Below are 20,525 nucleotides of genomic sequence, written 5' to 3' on the forward strand. Positions count from 1 at the left end.
GTTTATTATTCAACCAATTCTGATTTAATTGGAGCTTTCTATCTGGTTTCAATGGATTCAGAATTCAGGGCATTTTTAATTAACTTTTCAGACTTCCATGTTCAAAGATCCAATAAAAATCCAAGTAGTTGGTCGGCTGTCTTCCATTTTCAGCATGCTTGTATCAAACTAAGTCCCGAAAGAAATACTCCCAAATTCCTGCAAAACCTGACTCCTCAAATTGACAATGTGTTAGCAAACATCATGACAGAGATTAATGAGAAATGGGTTATATTACATTTGCTAGGATCAAAGAGAAGCAGATTACCATCCAACAACCTATATGCTTTATATCAAGCCAGTTAGGTCAATAAATAAGACAGGTAGTCAATTGAGGTTGCAATGTAAACCAAAAATACAAATTATCTTGTACTTACCAAAATCCTATACATGAACTAGTATGCTGTAGTTACCAGATACAAGCCTGGAAAGTGGACTTCAACCATTTTTGCTGCACTATATGGGCGAGTAGTTTTCCTTATTTGAGGTCACAAAAAAAAAATAAATTGCTCAATTAGGGCAACCTTGCTTGAAATCACTTTTGTGAGTTTCTGCTATTGTCAGCCATCACACACCAACTTTTGCTTTCACAAATGGCATTTGCAAGCTGCCTGCCCAGGTGCATGACAGCGCTATTTAAAGTGAACTGTGTGGCTACCATAGAGGTGAGGAAAAATGGAACGGGGGTGGGGGGGGGGGGGGAATGGAGAAGAAGTAAGAGGGGGCAAATGCCTCAGTGGATTGAAGGGAGGCCCTGCGCACTGTAGAGCAGCCAGATTGAGCCCCATGTAACGACTGTGCTGCCACCACAGCAATCAGGAGGCCAAGATTACAGCACCTCATGCACAGATGGTACAAGCTCTATCAGTGCAGCAGCACTTTTAAATCAATATGGCAGAGTCAGGGAAAATAAAAATCATGTCCCAGCGGGAAACTTTTAAATTGAGTACTGTTTCCAGTTTTCTGCATGATTTCCTCCTTGTTTAACTGCAAATGAACAACAAAGGTTATAGGTCATAAGATAAGATTTCTTTAATGGTCACATGTACATCGAAACACACAGTGAAATACATCTTCTGCGCAGTGTGTTCCGGGGGCAGCCCACAAGTGTCGCCACACTTCCAGCGCCAACATAGCATGGCCACAACTTCCTAACCCGTATGTCTTTGGAATGTGGGAGGAGACCAGAGCACCCAGAGGGATGATTCAGAACCGTCCATCCCTCGCAGCACAGTAGGGAAGGCACTCCTGAAGCTGTATCCCATGGTGTTTGCACTCAAGCAGATGTACATCCCAGCAACTTCTTCCTTTGCTCTGGAGATCATCAGTTTGCTTAAGAAAGAGCCATTAGGCAGGGACAACACCTCACCAGTTGGTAACACGACAAACTTCTGCCCGCCAACATCAATGGTGGAGTTGTACTTGTTCTCGCTCCCATACTCCACTCTCTTCAGCCACTGAATCAGAGGCTTGACGTCACTGCGGACCTTGCATTGAAAGGAGGTTGTGCCTCCGTAATTGACCGTGGTGTTCATGGGGTGGGCTCCAGTCAGGAAGGGTTTGGACCTCATGGTCTGGATTACTTCAACCTTGTATGTCGCATTTATCTCGCCTGCTCTGCTATAGATATGGCACATGTACTTCCCACTGTCTCCCGACCTTAGGCTTTTCAGGGTTAAAGTCCACTTCTTTTTCTTGGTGTCTCCCAGGTCCTGAGGCATGAGAGCCCTGTTGTCCTTCAGCCAGGTGATATTGGGCTGGGGATAGCCGCTCGCCACACACGAGTTGGATTGAGCTGCCCACAGGACGGGCTATCACCCTGCGACGCATTTTGGTGGGCTGCGTAAACCAGGGCCTAACCCATTGTTTTCCTGTTGGATCTTCATTTGTATATTCCCCATTTGACCCTTGAGTCAGCTTCTGTCCATCTTTTCCTGTGCTTGAGTTGATCACAATAAGTGTGTAGTTGAGGTCGATGCTGCCAAAACCATGAGTAACCTTGCAGATGTACGTTCCAGCATCTTCAGCTTCCACCTCTTTGATTTTCAGACCTTGCTGGAGGACTTGAAACTGCATCCAACCACTGCGAATGATGCGGCCATCTTTTGTCCACATAGTCAGTGGTGGGGGATCTCCTTCCACAGGACATGGCAGCTTGATTGTCCGACCTAACTTCACCGCCTGGCGGTTGATCACTCTTTCCGAAATCTGTTGTGGACCCCTTACACCTTCTGTGAGTGCCGTGAATCCCCAAATCAAACAAGCCAGTCGAAGAAATTCCATTGTTCTCTCCCCTCCAAAACCAAGTAAAAAGAAGTTCTGTCTTTATATTAGTCTCTTTTTCCAGGCTGAACTCTCCAATTGGTAGTTCTTTCCCTTCTTCGACTTTCAAGCTTTTTCTCCCCTTTGTAGCACGGCTATAGAGAGGGAGAGAGACTGCAACTTGAGCTGAGGCTGAATCCCAAAGTAAAATTGATCAGCAAGCAAGCGATGCCCAGCATTACCAACTGCTAGAGTTTTCCAACCCTGCACCCTTTATCTCTCACCACAGTTTGTTTGTTTGTTTTAAAGAAAGCACATCAATTGTGAGCAAAGGGTCGCTCTTTGATCCAATTTCTGTCAGACTACAAAAGTTAATCATCACTAACACAAAATACCACAAGGAAATGACATCCATGCCAGGTGAATTGTGACGGGAAGGTTTCAGTCCAATACCCTGATGGACAGGACTTTAACAGGAAATGGGCACAGATACTTCTAAACAAGTGGAAAGATTTTTTTTAAAATAACAAGTTTTATGCATTAAACGTGGGTGCAAATGTTTTTTTTCCCTAAATGTACCTTCTACGCTGTAAGGTTTTACTATTTGAGGCAAAGTCTTCTGCTGCAGGTATTCCATGTAATTCCTGTAACATTTATCAACACACTTTGCTGGTTATGGACTTTTGTTGTAAAACCCATAGGATGTTGACTATCACCTGAGATAGTCAGCATCCTATGGTGCTGTACTCAGGGAATAAAGACCGAGTGTGATATTCAGGCCAAGCAGCCTGGGGAAATAAATGAACCAGTCTGGAAGGGAAGAGGTAGGTGGGGGTTGTTCGGAAAGAAAGAGAACAATGAGAAGGGAGAGAACAAGCAGAGTAAAACCTCAAAATATTTCCATGGGGAAAGGAGGAAGGTAGAAGGAGACAGGAAAAAAAGAATTCAGTGGCTGAATTTTACTTATTTTCAGACTGTCACTCAAAGTTTAGATTAAAGGCCATTCTTTGGAACGATGAAAAAGAAAACAAGTTAGTCTTATGGTGCAGATAAAATGGGGAGAGGTAGACAGGGAAAATAGTTGGTTCCCAGTGAACAGAGTGCTGCCAGTTCAGGGTGAATTAGGGGAGTGGAAAATTCAAGATGTTTGATGTGGTGTCAGCAGTTTGCAATGAATAGATCTCGGGAGCGTACAAGGCCAAGAGGGTGGATTGGGAATTCCAGTGAGGAAAGCTCTGCTGCCTGGTCAAAGAAATAAGACCAAAGGTGGAGACAACAGCAGAAGAACTCCAAGATCATGTTGGGCTCAGAATTCATTAAGAAGAGGTGGTAGGGGGACAAAGCTGAGGTCTGATCATTCAGAATCGGAGAGAGGATGATCAGATGGGATGCTGAAAACTTGGCAGGAGGTGGGACTGTGGGGAGAGATGGGGTCAGAGAAAACAGAGAGAGGAGAAAAGCCAGGAGCGTCATTGGAATTCAAGAGCCATTGAAGTCTGCAATCTGACTTCTGAAAGAAAGGAAAAAAAAATCTAATGCTGCACAGAGTCAGTACTGCATTGAAGTACCAGTGTATATTTTGTGTACATATACTTCAATAGGCTTTGAACCTCCGAATCAGAGGCACAAGTGTCATCACTGAACTATACTAACACAGATATATCCATAATTTGCATTTATGCACTGACATAAAAAGTCCTGAAGTGATGTGTTTATTTGCAGCAAAGTTAAATATTAATTCTATAAGTTTTCCGCAGTGTAACTGAACATGACATGTTGACCGATAAAATACCACTTTTGTACATAAAGTTTTCCCTACTTAAGAATTGTATTCTATGCTACTGGAAATGTTTAGTATCCTCTCTACTGACTCTACATAGGATACTATAATTGGCAGGTTATCTTATTAATCACAAGGTGTTGTTTATCTCTCACCTTTAGTAAAGACTGTGACTAAGCCCTTCAAATGAAAAATTAAACAGTAAATCAATCCAGCCTACAAGTTTACATTTTAGTAATTCCTCGATCTTGACCTCAGAGTCAAACTCCCCAAGGAATCTCCGCTTCAAAGCGACAGCATTCCCAGCACCTGAATCAATATACCCCTTCCCACATAAGCAATTGAGGTGGTACACTCAATTGGTTTCGAATTACGGAAGATAATGTTTTATTTTACCGCATTTTCTAGAACATTTCATTTGAAACAATTTTTTCTGAATCATATATTTCACTTGATTTCTGGCGTGAATGGCAGGGAAATGATTCCTACAATAGCTTCTTGATCTTCCACAATGGAAATGCTATAAATTGTATATTCCTCTCATCATAAAATCTTATATTAGCTAAAACCTTGCTTCCAAGTGCAGAAATTTGAAAAGGATGTTAACACGTAACAAATTGCTAACCGCACTGGTTAAGATAATTACATTGAATCCTTCAAAACAAAAAAGAGTGCATATAGAAAGGCATACAAGTAATTGCTGTGATTTTCCATTTACTGCAGTGATTATTTTATTTGAGGACAGTTTTTCTGACTGAAAGAAATGAATTCCCCAAATGACATCCAATTGTGCTTCAGCAATTTTTGATCACATTCAGAGTTTCATTATGTTCAAGTTCTCATCTTAAATGAAGTTGCTCAATTTTCCAAAAAGTTTTATTTTCATTCTATTATGCTTTCTTTCCATCTTCCTTGACCTTTTATGTTTTCCTTGGTGAAACAGTTGGAGTACAAGAACTGCAAACATCCACAAGCTCAGGAGGAGCATACAGACAACTCTTAAAATTGTCTGTATGCTACTCCTGATACTCCTGACTTGTGGATGTGCGCACAAGCATAAAAATTATCACAGAGGAAACACTTTGCCATCTCTGTCACAACCCACAGCAAATCTGACAGGCTGGGTTCCTGAGAAACTATTATATATTAATAATTGTAAATGGAACAAACACCTATTCAGTCACCACATGACTTTAAAAATCATCTCGCAGTGCGTCAGCACGAGTTTCTCAAGCGAGGAATCCAATACCTCATTTCCAAAAAAGTTGTCAGCCTTTTGGACTTAGTGTCCTCACATTCCAGCAAAGAGTCAACAAACTGACTGCACACCTTATATGTAATTTAGTTGCCTCAAGGCTGGTACAGTGTTATGTTGTATGGGAATCCTCCAAGCTAAATACAAATCTGTTTGAAAGACAGAGGAGATTGGGAGAATCACTGGTTATTAGCAGCTACAATTCCCAAAGATCCTTGGGTTGATTTGATGTACAAATTGGATGCACCTGCTAAACATTTTCCATTGTCTAAAATCAAACTGCTATGACCCTCACTCAGGCACCTCACTGTTTATCAAATTAGAGGAACTTTAGAAATCTCAAATCTAAACAGAAAATGCAAGAAATAAGAGCAGGTCTGATAGCATCTGTGGAGAGAGAAACAGAGTTAACTTTCCAGGTTGACAATCTTTTATCACCAATAGAATACAAGGGTGATGATAAGTTTTAACCAAGTGTACAGGTGGATGAAGGGGTGAGTTTGGAAAGGCAGCAAGGAAGAAAGGGCTGGAGGAGGTAAAAGTTATACAAAGAAACTCCAACTCTTATGATGGGATCAACAGGCAGGAGAAAATAAGCCATGAGGGGTACATGGTACAAGGTGTAAGGGGATGGTGATGAGAAAGAAACAAGACATGGTTCGAGAGGAACTATATATGCCTATAGTAAACTTATTATGAAAGGCTAATGTCCAAAAATTAGGCATAATCCTGTAGATAACACCACCAAGTCTACCAGCTCATAAATAATTTCTCCAAGAAAGCACCATGTGTTGCTATCCAATTATTAGGTCTGTTAAAATTAGTTGAACATGACTTTAATGATTGAAAATCTACTACTCAAGTATCAACTAAGTACACACAGCAATGGTCTACAGAAATTAAAACAAATCTCAATCATTCTTTGGCAGGGCAGTTTTATTTAAAACAAAATTTTGTCTAGATTATAGTTGAAATCTTGTAAAATAATCCTACCGTAAATAAACCTTATTTTCTTTTACAATTTTGGGTAACAGTTTTACAGTTGACATTGAAAATCCCCATTAAAAGACAAAATACAAATACTTTATCCAAAGACATGAGGATTTCCTTCAATAGTCTGCTACAGTGATAGGCTAATGAAATAGATCGATATTCAAAAAAATTCTTCAGCATGTTGACATCTCAGTAATAGAAACTTCTAACATACACAACAAAGTTTTAATTTTTAACATCTTAATATTGTTAAATTTAATTGATTAGATGTATTTGTTTTTCTTTGATACATCAACCATCTACAAATCACAATGCACTTAACTGATCCCAAGTACTCAGAGAGCACTTCCCAAACCCACAACCTCTACCACTGAGGAAAAACAAGGCAGCAAGTGTATGGGAATACCATCACCCTTAAGTTCTCTCCAAGTCACACACCAATATATCATCTGTCCTTCTTCAACTTTGGAACTTCTTACCCAACCCACTACCACTGTGGAAGCATCTTTTCTTGAAGGACTGCAGCAGTTCAATGTGGTGGCTCACCACCACCTTCTCCTGGGCAATTAGGGATGTGCAATAAATATCAGCCTTGCCAGTGACCCTCAGATTCCAAACAAAATGAACTAATAAAAAATACTAAACTATAATTTTGAGAGCACAGTCAAACTCAAAATCTTGGCTTCAGGTGGATAACTTTGTCTCAAGTTATAAAAAGCTTTCAACCACAAATGGGCATTCTAAGCAGGTGGATCTTCCAGAGTTTTCCCAGATGCAAATCATACATGACCAGAAGCTGTCAATTGAAAAGGATTGAAAGGGCTGTTTCATCTGTAAGCATGTCATAGTTTAATGCATTTCCCCACAAAAGACTGAAATAAAAAAGACTGATATCAAATTCATAGAACTTTACTTTTTGCACTGTATATTACCAATTTTAAAATATATTTTTCTATTTTAAAAAGAGGAACTAAATGGCAACACCTGTGATCATTTTACATTATATAAGTGAAGATTCTTTAAAGAAAATAAATTGTTAAAATTACAGTTAAAAATCTTTTCTGGAATTATTTGAGCCTGAATGAATTATTTTCACGCAGATTCTTTACCTCTATAAACAATAAAACTTCCAACATTTTATGAGCTATCGTTGACATGCTTCAGCAAATTTATGCTTATCCTCTCTGAAATTCCCTCAATCCCAGATTCTGGGAGCAGTCAGTATTCATGTTTATTAACTGAGTTAGTCAGAAAACTCACTAACAATGCACCCAAGGGCAATTTTACTGCTGCAGTGTACATTGAGAATGGTGCATTTCCAGCCTGTTTTCTGTTCATAATCCCAATAGTGAAAGACCTCAATGTCTTATGGCAAGAACATGCAGACAAATCAAGACATTGTAGACAGGAGAGGTGATAGATGGATAAGAATATGGTGGGGATTTGTTGCTTCAAAATAGGTCAAAGGCGATTGTGTCCCATTACAAGAGGCCCCTATGCCTCATACAAGAGCCAGCCTCTCCATCACCATCAAAGTCATCATATTCCAGCAACCACCAGTGCTACCGGGTACTTCTGCATTCCAAATGTTCCAGAAGCTCCCTCCCTGGAATTCTCTCAATTCCAGATTCCTGGATCTCTTGGTATTCATAAGCTCCTAAACTCAAATTAGAGGATCTCCAGTACACTCAGTCCTTGCAATCTCCCTCCCAAATGTTCTCAGATTTTGGCCTCTGTCTTACGAATTCCTGGATCCTTAACTCAAGCTGAAACAACCATTCACCTATTCATTCCAAAATAAAGGCCGCTACCAATGCTAATAAGTTAGGGCCCTGATCATATAAATACTATGACTTTCTTAATCCTCTGAAACCCTCATCCACCATGGGCAATGCAATAGAGATGTCCTGGTATATATTATGAGAAAGCATGTATACATTCTGCATTCTCAAATCTTACTTCCTATTGCTAGTTTTGTGACTTACTGGATTTTTTTTTCCAATGAAACAAAATCAAAAAACTGCAAAGGCTGGAAAGCCAAAATAAAGACAGAACTTGCTAGAAACATTCAGTAGGTCAGGTATCATCTGTGGAAATGTTTCAGGTTAAAGCCAGATACTGCCCAAACTGCTGAGTGTTTGTACCATTTCATATTTTATTTGAGGTTTCTTCATGCTTGCAGCACTGGCTCTCAGCCCTACAGTCTATCCCACAACTGACCCTTACTGCTGCATTCAAAGATTTCCCGCTATCATGTTGGGGATTATCCTTTCCTGCTACTCATGAAGACCTCAGCGAATTAAAATCTTTCCCACTCTCTCTGCTGAGGGCAGCAATTACTCTCCAACCCTGTACCTCCCCTCCAAACAACATAAATTTAACAGCCCAATTCAGGGTTAAACTGTTAATTCTTCTCTAATGCTTCAAAAGCTGAAGCAGTAACATTCCAAAGAAGACCTAATAAAAGCCATTTATCACTATTTAGGAAAAAAATGCAAAAGAAGTGAACAGCTGCCTCCATTATATGAAACATGTATAACATGATTAAGGATCATTTACTAACAACTAATACACCTGCAAAATCAATGCACACTATTTGGAAATCACAGACAGAAATAATACAGTCAGAATACTAAATACTTCAGGGAAGCTGAGTTACACTAATTTCTAATGTAGTGAAGGAATATTTGTTCCATAACCCCGGAGTCACTTAACAAAAAAGTGCCAGCAGGAACCAAAGCCTGGTATTAACAGTGGAATTCTTCGCAGTAAATGAGCATTCCAATGCATTCAATACTTAATCCAAGTGGGAACCAAATTTAATTTCCCCCCCCCCCCCCCCCCCCAAAGAAGGTTCAAAAACTTTGAACTGAGAGCAATTAGCCCTTAGACTCCCCTTATTTTTAAATCAGGTGACAAATGTAAAGTTCTAACTTTTTGTTATTCTTGGCTCAGCAAGTAAATTACCAGTCATTAGTGTATATATAGAAGTATGTCAGAAATCATTTCTATTTATCAGACCATAAAGTGAAATTCTGGACAGCTAAGCTCAACAGTCAAGGGTAACTGCCCTATTACCAAACAGCATTTAATGCACAAACCATTATCCTTAAGAAGAATGGGGCCTTTGAATGTGCTTGGGCCACTAACTCATCTCATTCGGAATGATACATAGCATTATCTTTGCTTTCACAAAAGGAAAGCTCTTAATCCCACTCAATGCCTCTCAAAAATAACTTTCCCCAGAGATCAGGGAAATGAGGGGAGATAATTTTAAATGTTTTTGCAATACTTAGCCATCAGTCTTAAGTTGTGGCATTAGCATAAACTTGAATAAAAGATTGTTCATTTGGAGAAGCACGTACAGTCGAGGAAGAAAAAAATACTTACATTAAAATGCAAGAACACAAGAGAAATGGTGCAGGAGTGTGCCACCTGGCCCCTCAAGCCTGCCCTGCCATTCAATATGATCATGGCTGATACGTCACAGGACTGAACTCCTCTTCTGTGCCAATTCCCCATAGCCCTAAATCCCCCAAACTTTCAAAAATTATCTACCTCCTCTTTAAATATCTCCAGTGATATGGCCTCCATAACCTCCAAGGTAAATGATTCAGAAGGCAAGAACCCATTAAGTATTTGTGCAAGATAGATCAAAACTTTGCATTATTTTATCCAATAGTCAGAGGGAACAAAAGCCCCGATATCAAAAATAACATTAATCGCACAGAGGCCGATTCAAAATTCTTCTTTATATGTTCCACAGTTTATTCTCTTCTTGCTATCACTGGCTGGATTGTACACAGAGAACTAAATGAAATGCTTTGATAATTTTTGCAATATAGTGTAGGCATGTTGCTGCAGCATTGGAGCTTCTCCCAAACGTTGGTACAAATTACAGGATTGTAGAAACTGTAAGTCATTCCACCACTCCAGCCAGTTGTGCCATCCCATTAGATTATGATTGATCCGCACCTTAAATATATGTTCCACATTTTCCAATATCCTTACCTGTAAGGAGCATATTTCAGATTTCCACCACCCTGTGTGTGAAAATGTGTTTCCTAGTTTCATTCCTAAATGCCCTTCATTTTAAAATTATCTTACCCACTGGAGGAAGGATTTTCTCTGTAAACAAGCAAAAATATCCCTTAAGCACTCTGATATTTTGATCAGATCATTCCACAATCTCTAAATTCAAAGAATACAAAACACATTTACACAACGTATCCTCATAACTGAATTGTTATTGATAGTCCTTGACACAATGAAACTCAAATAATCCACTACACTTTGGACAGACAGATTCTTCAGACAACTGGATGTTTTCCCCATGAATACACAAACTCAATTTCCAATGAACTAGATAAATTTAAAGGGAGCATGGGAAATGGGGTCCCAGTGAGTTGAAAGGGAGCATGGAAATCAAGGCCCCAGTGATTTAAAAGGGAGTGTAGAAAGCAGAGCCCCAGTTGTTGAAAGGGAGCATGGGAAACAGAGGCCCAGTCAGTTAAAAGTGAAATGGAGAAACAGAACCCGGTGAGCTGAATGCCAAACTATCAGGATTTCTAAGCAACCGAACAGAGGATTGTTAGAGTTCTATTGTATTCAGTTTGGTCTGAGTTGTGCCTCTTCCCCAATTCATTCATCTCACCTCAGATCCAGTGCCCAAAACTGAACCTAACACTCCACATCAGGATTGGCCTTGGCTTAACACAAGTGGATATCATTTCTTCTTTTGAGGTTTAACCCTTAGGAGAAAGGCCTACACTCTTTATATTTGGAACCTGTTCACTGCCATATGCAGCATTGACATAAACACCTGTCAGAGCCAAATTCCAGCTGAATATCAAGTTATCAAGCTTGCATAAAACAACAAAGCATGAAACTATTGAATGAAGAAAGGAGCAAACCACAAGCTGTCCCATTTCAATGGCTCACATCCCAGTTATATGTTCATCAACAAAATGTCAAATAAAGTTTCTTACCAATAAGTCCCATTCCTATGGTATGTGTGCTTTCTAGGAACATTTTTACTTTAAATTGTTTCAGAAGTCAATTTCCAGAAAGTATAATTTCGCAGACATTCCCTTTGCTCTCTCATCCCTCTCCTTTCCTTGTGACTTCAAACATGTCCAATTTCTAATGAAGACCAGCAACTTGAAATATTAACTTTGTTTCTCTGTCCACAGATGCTGCTGACCTACTGAGTATTTCCAGAATTTTCTGCTTTTATTCCCACAAATGATAATCAGACAAACGTTTATACAATAATGAATTTTCATGATAGGGAATTTTCATGGATCCATGGTACTGCTAGTGAAACATGGCAGAGCAGACTGAGCTGGATATTTGGCAGAATTCAGCGCCAACTATAGTTAAACCAAATCCAATCAAATGATCATTATCAGAAAAGGCCTTTGGTGGGATTAGACACTAAGGTAACAATATTAGAAAATATATTACTGAAAATAGTACTAAAATTGAATGTGGTTGGTAAGTTCATACAAATAACCACGGTAGCATTAACAAAGGTGTAGCCATCAGAGCCTGCATTAAGTAACGTTGCACTTATTTGCTAATCATCTGTGACATTTTATTTCCTAAATTACAACAATGACTACACTTCAAAAGAAATTACTGGATGTAAAGCCCTTTGAATTTTCTGAAAAGGATGTGAGAGGAGCTATAAAAATGCAAGCCATTATTTATCTTCAGTATTTACAATAAAGTTAAAATAACTTCATTGCAAAACATTTATCTCCCAGTCTAAAACTAAGGTCCTCTCTGCCTGTTGTGAAAGATTATTTTGTTATGCAGTTGGTTAAATGTTTCTTTGATAGAATCTGATTGGGAAGAAAGGCTTTTCATTGTATGATAGATGAATAAAAACAGCCACCTAGTAACACAACCAATAATAGACAAGAATGACTAACACAGTTCAATCACAATATATTTAAACCTTGACAGGTTCAATGTACATAACTGCCATGTTGCAGAATTTCTGATTATGCCTCCTCAGATGTTAAATTTTCAGCACAGCAAGGTTAGAGATGTAGATTAAGTCTAACATGCCCTATCTGAGCCAACATTCTGATTTCAATTTGAGATAGTTCAGTATTCCAATAGTAAATTCATACTCACTCCTGTTGTCATTTGAATTTAGATGGGGTCATTGCCATGTTATGCTGGCAGATTCCACTCTTGAATAAGTAGTATTGGGTGAGATCAAGCTCAGCAGATACCAGTGCATCTGACTCCTGCTTCTCTCAACACCAAGCCCAGCGGTGGTTCTGGGTCAGACTGAACTGAGGATCTGGAGGCATTTCGCATCCGGCCGCTCTGCTTTCCTCCAGCTATGGTTTCTGCATAAGCAGCAACTCCATTTACTTGATTGAGACTGGTGACTTTTATCATAAAGTTCTGATTAGGCTTTTTGTTTATTTTTCATTATTTCACTTTATACTTATGTTTTAAGTTATTAATTTACAGCACTTTAATGTACTTTAAATAAATAAAAGTAATAATAAATACAGCTAAGCAATATTTATGTTTTCATTATTTAAATTCATTTAACTTATTTTTAAACACATTTCTGACTGTCAGGGAGATTTGAAACAATGCGAAATGTATTTAACAGCAGTTAGCTGTCAAAGGCCTTTAAGGCAGTGCTGGGAGTGGGGTCTCGGGTTCGAAAGACCTCGTCACTTTCGTCATGAAAGGCCTGTGGAGTACAATGGATCCCAAAGACATCACAGCCCCTAAGTGCAGCCATGGACTAACACAGGGGCTGAATGCAAGCAGCAGGTCAGATCAAGTACGATTGGCTCCATTCATTTTGAATTATAGGTGATACTGTAGTCAGGCTGACAGAATAAAATACTGGATTAGCTACAAGGAAAATTTCAAACCTGGGCTTAGGACAGAAGGCAAAGAATTTATTCCCTTCAACTCAAGTGAATCAACTCAAGGGAATCAGACCATGTTCATTTTTGTTTAAATGACAATGACATGATACTGATTAAAATAAGAGAAGTCAGTCATAACTGTCGTTCTGAAAGTACATGCACCGTGAAATAAAACAGTTGTCACTTCTCAACAAATCTCATCTCACAAAGCATTCACTTGGTCTGGCTTTGGAGAGATTAAAAAAATACTTTTCTAAAATGCGTGAATGCATGGTTCACGTTACAGGGGCTACCACTTTTATATCCCCAGCTCACAGAACTGTCGTCCAACTATTGCACCAGGCAGCAATTGCCAAAAGAAGTTCCTCATAGATTCCTTTGCAGCCCATCAAAGGCTGACCATCAATGCCCTCTCTGTCTTAAGATTGGGAATGTGTCTACCTGTTAACTATTCTGTGCTTTATAACTACATTCACAGCTTCTTCAAGAATCACACAGTCTACGTTAATTTACAGAGGGACCTGAGTAACATCTGGGCTTGGGACCACCGTGGCAAAAACAATCCAGTCATACAAGAGCCAGGTATTCATTATTTTGAACAACAGAAAATATTTAACTCAATCTTCAACACCATTATCAAACTCAGCACCCCCTATATTGGGAGTCAATACCAACCAGAGGGGAATTGGATCAATGAATAACATGGTTACAAGAGCTAATGTTCTGACCTCTCCAAGCCTTTCCCCAATAATACAAGGCTCAAGTCAGGAATATGGTGCAACCACAACAGCATTCAAGAAACTAATTATCATTCAGAACAGTCCAGTTGATTTTGTTAACTTGCAAAGCAACAACCTGGTATCCATCTCCTCTTCCACTGTGCAAAACATACTCATGAATTTATGAAAGATACCACAGCAGCACCTCACTTCCATGCAATGGAACAGCATCATCTCCAAGCTCACTGCCCACTCCACTTCCCCAGGTCATTCACCATTCTGGCTTGGGCATTTGTTGTAGTACTGTAACCATTGCTTCATCAGTATGCTGATATATCCTATCTAACAGCTTCACAGACACAAAACCATGCAACTGAAGCACTTGAAGGAAAGGGTGTTACCCTACTACTTCAGAACAGCTAAGGACAGACAATAATTACTGCCTTCCCTCTGACACGAGATCCACAGCACAAACTGAAATAAAAAGTAGATTCAGAGTGACACAAACAGTACCATTTAAGGAAATGAGTGGTGGCACTGCAGTCTTGAAGGTGTCTACAGTATGCATGAATATGAAATACTATACAAGAATATTTTAAAATAAAGAGCGAGTTATGGTGATGCTTTTATTCTAGAGTAATCACTGCACTGATCACCGTGTCAGTTCTGTAAAATCTATTCATCCAGTCTGATTTTCCTCAGGCCCTGAAGCATTCATATGAATTTGTAGCATCGCAACATTTTAATAAATATAAATTCACAGAAGGACTATTGCTTCCAAAGAGAAGCATATTTTTAAAAAAATTAATGCATCTTTTAAATACAGAAATAATATTCCAAATTGCTTTGATTGCAGATACTATTTTCATAAAAAAAGTCCCAAGATTATTTGTCCATAATACAAAACAGTGAGTAAATACCAGTAGCATTTTTCAAAATTTCTGCAGCTCCTGTTTGTACTTCATTCCTTGAAGTTATGCCCATCAGGAAGCACCATTTAATTCCATGCCACTCAGTCAATAATTCAATTAATTTACATTTTAATTTTTCCATCAAGCTTATCCTTCTTTTACTGAATAAATACAAAGCCCTGCTCATTTGGCAAAGGGTGCATCTTTTCCAAGAAATAAGTGTGACTTGATACACTAATAAAAGTAAATGCAATAAAATTTTCTTTCAATTCTAAAAAATACCTACTCCGAACACACAAGCTCTACTGGTCTGTTACAAGGCCAAAGGTTAATCCTACTCATTTACTTACAACCCAATTGGTTTATGACGACTTCCTCTTTGTGAGTCCATCAGTTTCTCTGTTGGATCCAGGTATTCAAAGATAATTACCCAACTAGGCTGAGATTAAAATCAGATATATACTATGGTTGCTGAAGATGTTTGAACCAAAACACACACACAAACACAGACAGTCTTTTTATGTTTAATTTCTACTTTTTTGGAAGAATTAGCATTTCAAAATTCTCACAGTAGTGAGTAATTATCCAATAATTATGAATGGGGTGAGGAGAGAGACAGTCGGTCATGGCTCATTGGGATATAAGATGTTATTTACAGATCTCTTCTGGATCTTCCCTTCTCTGGAGCAAACAGTCCGAACCATTGGAATATATATTTCCATTCCACATATTAAGGAATATTTATGCTGTGCACATTTAGTGAAAGCTTAAAGCTAGTTAAGATTTCATAATCTGCTGTTACTGTAAGTAAATCCATCCATCTACAACCTGTTTTCTGCAGGAACTTATTATGCACTCACAAATATCTTTTATTTATCATATCTAATTGCATGCCTGTGTCTGATTTGGTTGAAAACCCACAGCTAAAGCGACTTGGAAATGGGTTCGTCACTTGTCATCCAGATCAGGAAAGCTTCAAATTCATCCACAAATGTGTAAAAAAGCTCCAATGGTGATGCATATCTATGCCGAAAGAAGTTCCAAAAGAAAGCTACTTACATATTGACCATTATATATATTTATGTATGTAGGTTACTGTGGTTAAGTTTTAAGCACCTGTTTCTACCAAGTATTCTACAATGTTACCAACCTGTCATGCTTGAAAGTATTCAAAACATTAAAACCTTCAAACATTATGCATGTCTCAGCTTTAACACGCTTTCAAAACGGCTCTAACTATGAGGCAAGACTTGCACACCAATGTGAAGTGTACAATACTTATACTGAACTATAGTTAATCCTAATCAGATCATTAATTCCTTTCTTCAAGTTACTATTGTGTAAAATGCACTCGACTTTAGTTTTGATTCTTCACATTATCCAGACAGCTCTATTTAAAACCGAATGATCACAACAAAACATGGCTGTAAATGGACACATGCATTGTATTACCATTTATGTGATCACATTTCTTAATATTTTCTGCCATACACACACTGAAGGCAGTTACACCAGAACATTGTGTAAACACTGTTGCCAAAGACAATAAAGTGAAAATGCAAACCAGCAAAAGGAAAAGTTTTCTCACAACCCAATGAAATGTCAAATCTCATTTTGGGGATTTAAAAAAAAAGGGTTTCAGATTCTTCAGCTGGCTCAGTAAGGCCTTGTATCAGCTTGCCAATCAATTACTTAGCTGTTAACACTTGATGAAAAATCTTATCATAAAAGATATGAAGCACACACTGTCACCTGCTCATCATCCGCTATCCAAACTTTGAAATGCATCAGTTCCTTCAATATTCCTGGGCTGAAATCCTGGAACTCCCTACCTGCCATTGCAGTGGAACTACTTTCACTTAAGCATAGTTATCATTCTCAAAGGGCAATTAGGTGTTCAATCTTGCCAGAAAGGCCCACATCCCAGGACAGAATAAAACCGATTCATCACTGTAAGGTAACTGACATCTAAGAGACTGAGCATTAAAATTTACACAGGACAAATGGGTGTAATGTTTGCACAAAGACACAGCAACATAGTATAATGTATACACACAAGCATACACACACACTTCAACTCACTAATGTTCAATTATGTTCAGTGACGGTAAATGAATTGTGTTTCACTTCAATCCACTTTGGAGAAGAATATTACAGTTAGAGAATTCAGAGAAGGGGTCACTGGAAATTCCAGAACAATTTGGCATTGAGGAGGAAGTAGTATTAAATGTCTTAGCTGGATTAAAGGTGAATAAATTCCTAGTGCCTGATGAGATGTAACCCAGGCTGCTATGGGAGGCAAGGGAGGAGATTGCTGGTTTTCTGACAGAAATTTTCAAATCTTCTCTGTCTGCAGAAGAGGTGCCAGATAACTTATTGTTCTGAGCTATCACAAATTTGCTGCCTTCTTCAACCTCCTGGGTACTGCAGGTTTTAACAAACACGTCCATTCATTCGATATAAAAGCTAAATGATTCTTGAACCCACTGAAACATGCTGAGACCCTAACTGGGGGGAGCCATGATTTCCCAGTCCTATTCAGTGGTGTCACGTCTAAACTTCGTGCGTGTGATGGTCCAGTGAAAGGTCAATGTCAGTTTCCCTTGCTATGCTCCATACTCTCTTTGATATATGCTGAAGCCTTAAGAAAGCAAGATTCTATGCATGTGGTCAAAGGAAAAGACAGCAAAATAATCAGTTTTGGTGGTACATAATCATCTAAAACTTATTAAAATAGATTCAGTAAAGTCCTTCAACAATCCAGACAACTGCACACAAGAAGCTGCAGGAACTCAGCAGACCAGACAGCATCAATGGAGGGAAATGGACAGTGGACATTTCAGGTCGAGACCCTTCATCTGTTAAACTATATTCTGCTCCTCTACATAACGTTTTCCCCACTGCCTAGCCACTTCCCCGAGAGTTGGGTGAGTGAGCTGGTCTTGCACAACCTCTCTAGAATCACTGTCAATGCTGTAGATGCACCATCACCAAAACACAATTATTCTTGCAACCTTGAAGGCTGCGTCACATCCTAAATTAAATAGCGAGCATTTTAGTGGTAGACAGCAGGATGACTCGTGTAATCCCAATTTCATCTGAACTAGCTAATCTTAGGACAAATTATATATTCTGTTAGCGATTTGCAGTTAGGGAGAAGAAGCTCATCAACAAGCTCTGTTGGAGATGAATATGCTGATATTTGGCACAGACTGGACTAGACTTAACTTCATAGTACTACTCTTCCAAAATTTACTCATATGCTTGCACTTGCAATTAAGGCTCATAGTGCCACATGAGCAATTTACAAGACAGCAACTGATATTGATAATAGGAACAGGAAAAAGTGACTGGAGATAAAACTCCACAGAGCTTTAACTAGAATTCAAAGATTAAGTTTGAAGGCAATTTAAATGTCATGCATGCACTTGGAAAATGCATTTCGTGGGCAATGCATGTTATTTTTACTCGTTAGACCATCATCTGTATGAAATATGTGCATAATTAAATAGTTACTGCACAAGAAAAATAAAACAGTTTAATTTTTTCTGATTTCTTGCTCTGACTTCATGTCATACCATACACCACCTCTCCTTAGGTTACACAAGAAATTCTGCAGATGCTGGAATCTGGAACAATACACAAAAAGTGCTGGAGGAACTCAGCAGGTCAGGCAGCATCCACGTAGGGAGATAAACAGTTGACATTTCGGGCCAAGACCCTTCATCACGACTGGAAAGGACAAGGACAGAAGCCAGAATAAGAAGATGGGGGGAGAGGGAGGAGTACACACAGGCAGATGATAGGTGAGTCCAGGTGAGAGGGGGAAGGTAGGTGGGTGGGGGAGGGGGAGAAGATGTAATAAGCTGAGAGGTGACAGGTTGAAGAGGCAAAGGTGATAAGTTGAAGGAGGAGGAATCCAGTTGGAGGGGGCAGTGGACCATGGAATAAAGTATGGGGGTCATCAAGGTGGGGGAAGGGAGCCACAGAAATAAGGGAAGATAAAGGAGTGGGGGAAGAAAAAGGGTGGGGTTACCTGAAGTTAGGGAAATCGATGTTGAGGCCATCAGGTTGGAGACTCCCCAGGCAGAATATGAGGTGTTGTTCCTCCAACCTATGCCTGGCCTCAACGTAGCAGTAGAGGAGGCCATGGATAGACGTGTCAGTATGGGAGTGGGATGTGGAAGTGAAGTGAGTGGTCACCGGGAGGTCCTTGTTAAATGTACATTGGGGCTGGGTTCATAAGAAATTGCTTTGTTTATAAATACAGTAGAAATCAATAACATGCTCGTGTATCATTAGGACCACATGTAAATTGTTCTTGTCTTCACCTGAAAAAGGCGCACCGCACAGAAAGTATTTGTGCGTAAAGCAAAAAATTGCTGATGCAGAAAATCTGAATAAAAAACAAAAAATGCTTGAAAGGTCATCGACTTGAAATGTTAACTCTGTTTCCCTTTCTCTGAGTAGATCCAGTATTTGCTGTTCAGAAGGGATTTTCTGTTTGTATTCAATAATGAAGTTTTGAAATGTATTTGTTTGCCAGTATTGACACTTACAACTTTGAGCACAAAATTCATGCAGTTATAAAAAAAAGACCAATGCAATGCACACTCTATTTTCCATCCTCCGGATCTAAATCTCTGGTGTTGCGGCATCCAGGCACTACATGCTTTTTAGGTCATTGTATCCCACAAGCCAATCTCAAAGTCCAGGGATAGATTGGCAGTGGGGTGTTAAATGGAATAAGTAATGTTACAAGCCTGTCTTTTTCATTCTTTATCTTTCCAATAGTAATTGATGTAGAAATGACAAAATGCTTGAGCAATACAAACACTTTTGCAACAATGTTACTTAAACACTTCAGGAAATTTTTACAACAAGAACAAAACTAATCGCAATGACTGGCATTTAGAACGATTAAACTGACGATGTAGTGATTAATGCAGGAATGTGCACAGCTAAACCAGTGTTTTCATTTACCTCAGCTGTGCATTTCATTACTCATCCCTTAGTCTGGTCTGCAATTCAACTTCTAAAACCATCTAGATTTTATCTGAATAAATTGCAAAAATTTCTTGACAGAATTATTTATAGAGAACGCATCTAGAAAAAAAGCAACCTTTTATCTGTATTGCCCACAGTTTCAAAAGAATATTTGACACTTTTGCATGCAATATGTAATATTTAGTTAGCTAAAGTAAGAAGAATTATTGATTACATTTTACATTACATTTACATTGGGAAATGGAGTCATTAGAAATGTTTGCTAGATCCAATGCCTATGTAGAATGCATCAGGTACCACATATCCACCATGCTTGTGGTCACTCATCAACAATGACATCTGGTGCATGCTCTCAGTTTCAAAATTTTCATCCTCATGTTCAAGACCCTCTCTAGCTTTATCCCTCCTTATCTGTGCAACTGCTTCCATCTCTATTATGCTCTGAGAACATGGTATTCCACCAATTCTAATCTCTTGATCTTTTCAGAGCTGTAGGTTCTGAGGTCTGGAATTCCCTCCTCCAAATGTTTTGCCTCACAATCTCTCTCTCTTCCCCCCCCCCCCCCCCCCCCCCACCATTACTGAAGAGGGTGGTCAAAAGTTACCTCACTAACTAACCATTTTCTCCACCGTAATATCGTCTCCTTTGGC

General features: G+C 39.1%; 2 protein-coding genes across 2 annotated transcripts in view; both read right to left on the reverse strand.

Moving 5' to 3' along the window:
- LOC127579325 (tetratricopeptide repeat protein 28-like) overlaps positions 1–20,525 on the reverse strand; it is a 603,896-nt gene that overhangs the window by 350,394 nt on the left and 232,977 nt on the right.
- Positions 1,073–2,521, reverse strand: LOC127579324 (fibroblast growth factor receptor-like 1). The gene is given in 2 exon segments (XM_052032042.1): positions 1,073–1,821; positions 1,823–2,521. Coding segments are annotated over 2 exon segments (1,131 nt in total). The 5' UTR covers positions 2,323–2,521; the 3' UTR covers positions 1,073–1,190.

The sequence above is a fragment of the Pristis pectinata genome, chromosome 17, assembly GCF_009764475.1.
Source record: "Pristis pectinata isolate sPriPec2 chromosome 17, sPriPec2.1.pri, whole genome shotgun sequence".
NCBI classification, from domain to species: Eukaryota; Metazoa; Chordata; class Chondrichthyes; order Rhinopristiformes; family Pristidae; genus Pristis; species Pristis pectinata.